Source organism: Tupaia chinensis, unplaced genomic scaffold (genome assembly GCF_000334495.1).
Source record: "Tupaia chinensis unplaced genomic scaffold, TupChi_1.0 Scaffold000042_2, whole genome shotgun sequence".
NCBI lineage: Eukaryota > Metazoa > Chordata > Mammalia > Scandentia > Tupaiidae > Tupaia > Tupaia belangeri.
The window spans coordinates 321865-326600 of NW_006159498.1; the positions used below are offsets into that span (position 1 = coordinate 321865).

General features: G+C 57.4%; 1 protein-coding gene across 1 annotated transcript in view; it reads right to left on the reverse strand.

Annotated features, from left to right (window-relative positions):
• The window catches only part of CUNH16orf96 (chromosome unknown C16orf96 homolog), a 69486-nt gene that overhangs the window by 5801 nt on the left and 58949 nt on the right, over positions 1-4736 (reverse strand). Inside the window, exons 12-15 of the mRNA XM_027773218.1 lie at positions 4243-4305; positions 1456-1548; positions 1076-1247; positions 822-915 (exon numbers count right to left, since the gene is read on the reverse strand). Coding sequence (XP_027629019.1) covers positions 822-915; positions 1076-1247; positions 1456-1548; positions 4243-4305 — 422 coding nt within the window. The remainder of the gene's footprint in view (positions 1-821; positions 916-1075; positions 1248-1455; positions 1549-4242; positions 4306-4736) is intronic.

The window sequence follows — 4736 nt, forward strand, 5'->3', positions numbered from 1 at the left end:
CCAAAAAAAAAAAAAAAAAGAAAGAAAGAAAGAAAGAAAGAAAGAAAGAAAGAAAGAAAGAAAGAAAGAAAAAATAGTTAAAAAAAAAAGCAGTTAAGGCAGTTGTGACCCACGTCTCCAGGAGGAAGGGGCTTCTCCCTGTATGGCTGGGGAGTGTCACCTGTTGGGGACAGCATGGTGGAGTCGCGGGGATGCGCCAGGTGTGTGAAGGTAGGCCCCATCCGCCGAACCCCTCCCAGCGTGCCGACTTCACCACTCACTAGGTGTTGGGGAGAAAGGAGGTGGGTGAGTCTGGCATAAGCTGGGCTCCTTTGCTGTTTCCCAGTTGCTGCCCTGCTTGGCGACCCCTGAAGCCCAGCCCGAGTCCCCGCCACAGATCTGAAGTGGGCCCTGGAGCAGCCAGTCCTCCTGGAGGAGCGGAGAAGGCTTCAGGGGCCACCTCCTGCCCAGGGACAGGTGTCCTGCCCTCCTGAAGATGGGGTGGGGCCGGTAGTGAGTTGAACGGTGGTCCCCAAAAGATAGGTGCTCAGACTGTGACTGTGGCCTCATTTGGAGAAGGGGTCTTTGCAGGGTAACTAGGCTTTCAGGTGAGATGGTGTAAATCTGATGACTGAAGTCCTGTGAGAGACAGAGAGGACGACACGCACAGGAGCCCAGTGGCCCAGCCAAGGAGCGCTGCCACTAGGAGCTCGAGAGCACAGCAGGGACCACGGTGGGGGGCTCCCCAGGCAGGGATGGCGCTGGCTCCTGGCCCCGCCTGCATCCACTTGCCCTGCCTGGCAGGACCAGGGGCTGGCGGGGTGCCAGGCTGGATGCCCTACCTGCCAGCTCCTTCTCTGCAGGCGAGGGCCTCAGCTGGCTACTCATCCGGCCTCTGTACAGGACCCCGTCCACTCCCAGGATGTCCACCTCGGCCTGTAGGGGGCCCGGGACCTGGGTCAGGGCACCCCCTGGCACTGGGCCCTCTCTCAAGTGCACAGAGGCCCAGAGTCAGCACCCGCCCACCAGAGGCCACTCACTGTTGAGGCAGGGTGAACTGACATCTACCCTCCACAAGGGCTGCGGCCAGACTCACGGTGTCATAGTCCATCATTTGGGGGTCCCCGTAGGGGTAAAGTGTTGACAGGTTGCATGACTTGAGGTTGGCTTCATTTTGGGGGCCATCCCCCCAGTCCTGCGGGGAGCCCAGGGAGTCCAGGCTTCCCTTCTGGATCTCAAATTCCTGGCGCCGTAGCCGCTGCTGTTCCCTGGGGCAGGGTAGTGGGTCAGCAGCCGCCCCCACCACACCTCAAGCCCTGGCCTAGCCCCCGATAAGGTATGGGGGCGGGGTCAGCACGGGCCATAGCCCTGCCCCTCACATGCCCAGTCTTTTCCCCAGGACTGAGCAGATTACTGCAGGAACAGGCTCCTGCACTTGAGGGACCTCGGTGGGCAACCGTGGCTTGGCTTGGCCACCTCATCTGCTGCCGCTGCAGGTACTCATAACTGTTGGCACTGGCGGGCCTCAGCCGAGACAGCAGGTGGGCTTTGCGGATGGTTATCAGGTGTCTGGTGGGGGACAAAAGTGCAGCAAAGGTGTGGAAAGTGCATGTGGTCCTCAGAGGGCTCCCACCCCCTCCAAGAAGCCCTCCCAGGGGAACAAAGGAGGTGCAGGTTCCTATGCCCATGCCCACCCTCAAACACGGCTTTCTGCCCAGATGGGTCACAAGCACGGGGCCACTGGGGTCACTGTGCAAAGGCTCTCAGGAGCCCTGAGAATTACACAGAAGAACAACTGCTCTCATTGTAAAAGTAAAACTCGAAAGTAGGTGAATTCTGGGGAAAGACTCAGATTGGTGGTTGCAGGGGCTGGGAAGGGGCGATGGGGAGGGAGTGCTTTGTGGGTGCAGGGTAGAAATGCTCCTAGGGGGTGGCGGTGACAGCACAGCTTTGTGATGCACCAGATGCCCCTGGACTGTACGTGTTAGTGTGGTGAACTCATGCCGTGGGTCTCTGCCTCACTACGGAGACAAAGTAAGGGCTGGCCCCTAGCCTGATGGTTAAGGAAGGAAGCCACAGAGTCGAATCCCAGCTCAGAGGCTTGAAAAACATTTCAGGCCACGTGTGTATGTTCTCCAAACCCTGGCAGGATGGAGACAGAGAAGGGATTGTAGTGTGGCCATGCCCCATGGGGTGCTTCCCTCTTTCTCTGTGAGTGCATACACCCTCCAGCAATTAGAACAGGAAAGAAAGGGGACCAGCAGATGGCGTAATGGTCACATCGCTGGATGCCCACGTAGTTGACTGTGGTTCGAGTCCCAGACTTGAAGTGTGGAAACTCATGCTGGGTGCATGTGTGTGTGCACCCAAAATCCTGAGAGGAGAATGGAAGAGAAGGGATTATGGCATGGCCATCTCCTCTGGAGGTGATTTCTTGCTTTCTGTCTCTCTCTCTCCACTAAGTGCATGCACCCTGGGGGGGGGGGGGGGAGGAAAACAATAGCTTTCGGGCCAGCAAGTGGTATAGTGGTTAAGGTGCTGGCCTCCCACATGACCAACAGTAGTTCAAGTTCTGGACCTAGTAGCTTAAAAATCGCACCAGGCACATGTGTGTGCATGCCCAAAATCCCAAGAAGAGAATGGAGGAGAAGGGATTGCAGCATGGCCATCACCCCAGGGGGTAATTTCTTACTTTCTCTCTCTCACTGTCAAGCACTTGTGCCCTATCACAACAAAACTAAAAAAAAGAACAATGAAAAACACACAGGTCGTGTGTGTGTCCCAAAAGGAGGGAGAGATAGAGAAGGGATTTCGGCATGGCCACCTCCATGGAGGGTCCCCCCCACCCCCCGCCTCCAGAAACAACACGTGCCCTATACCAAAATTAACAAACAAACATAGCTTTCTCAGGAGCTTCGAGTCTTCTGCTACGGGTGGGGTGTACGTGCTCACCAGAACAAAACAGGGAGAGAGAAGGAAAGTGAAAGCACCTCCCAGGAGGATGGCCATGCTGCAATCCTTTCTCCTCCTTTTCTCCCCTCAGAACTTTAGGTGGGCATGCACGCACATGCATGGGTGTGTTTTTCAAGCCACCGGGTCAAGTGCACAGTTGGCACTGTGGAATCTAGCCACCTTAACAGCATGCCACTGGCCAGCCCCACTCCACGTCTAGATCTGAGCAGCGGTTATGCAGGTGGACAGGCCTGTGAAACTGCATGGAGCTGGACACTAAACATCCGGGTATGTACTGTGCGTATGCCAAATTGCAGTAAAAATGCTGTGTGGGGAGCCAGCAGGAGGCGCAGTGGTTAAGGTGCTGGACTTGCACGTGACTGACCATGGTTGACTCCTAGACCTGGAGGCTTAAAACTCACACCAGATGTGTGTGCATGTGTGTCCAAAATTCCAGGAGAAGAATGGAGAAGGGATTGCAGCATGGCCATCCTCCCTGGGGGAGGAGAGGAGGATTTCTCATTTTCTGTCTCTGTCTCTCCGATGAGTGCGTGTACCCTATAGTAAAAGTCTCAACATCAATAAATACTGCGTGGACTGGTGGTAAGGGTGTGTGCATAGTCGACGGTCATGGAGCAATGCCTATGGACGCATGCCGTCGACAGAATGGGGGCACATACGTGGCCCTTGTACCATGGTGTACGTGGGTGTGCATGCACAGGACATCTGCAGAGCACTGGGCACGGGTGTACGTGTGCGTGAGTTTTTAGTTTGCCAGAGACTGTGTGTGCTCACAGAAAGGGAGAAAGCCCCACGTGGGGCAGCTGGGTCTCACTGCAATCCCTCCTGGTTTCTCCATCCTTTGGGGACTTAGGCGCCCATGCACATGTGCCTGGCAAGTGTTTTAAGACACCTGGGCAGGACTCTTAACTCCCTGCAGGCCACATGGGATCCCACTTCCTTAAGCACTAGGCCTGGTATATTTCCTACGCTGAATAACAATATATATGGGACCAGCAGATGGCATAATGGTTACATCGCAGCATGGCCACCAGGCCCCCAGAGTGATTTCTCGCTGTCTCTATTTCTCCAGCGAGCGCACCCGCTCTAGAGCAAAATTCTCTTAAAACAAAACAAAAAACAAACCGCGTATATGGATGTGTATACGGATGGCTTCCCAACGCTGTAAGCGGATGTGCACACAGAACGGTGTACACGGATGTGTACACAGGTCTACAGGATCCGAGAGCCTAAGGGCGGGGGGCGGACCCCGACCGGAGCGAGCACGGGGCCCCTGGCGGCGGTACTCACGGGCCGGTCATCATCTCCACCGGCCGGTCGCAGGAAATGCATTTCACCCGCTCGAACAGTTTCCTGAAAGATACCGCGGTCAGCAGAGGCCTCCTGCTCAGCTGCCCGCGCCCCAGGCCGCGCCCGGGGCTGAGGCCTTAGCCTCGGGCGGCGCGCTCCCCGCAGGCCGGCGCTGCCCAGGCGGGCGGGCGGATAAAAGGGTGACGGGTTTGTCTCGCTCTCCCAGCACAGCGGATGGGCCCGCGGTGGACCGGCCACACGAAAGCTGCGCTTCGCGGCAGGCATGGCGGGGCGCAGAGGTGATCCGAGGACAGCAGCCCCCGAACACTGGGCTCCTGTGCCTGGGGCGCTGTCTGGGTGCGGCCAGGGCCCTGGTTGCGGCCCTGCACGCCCCTTCCCCTTGGAGCCCGTTTCCTCCCCCTCGGGAAAAGGGCTGGAGTTCCCTCTGCCTGCCCAGGCCGGAACCCCGCGATCTGCGCCCCCTTGCGGCTCTC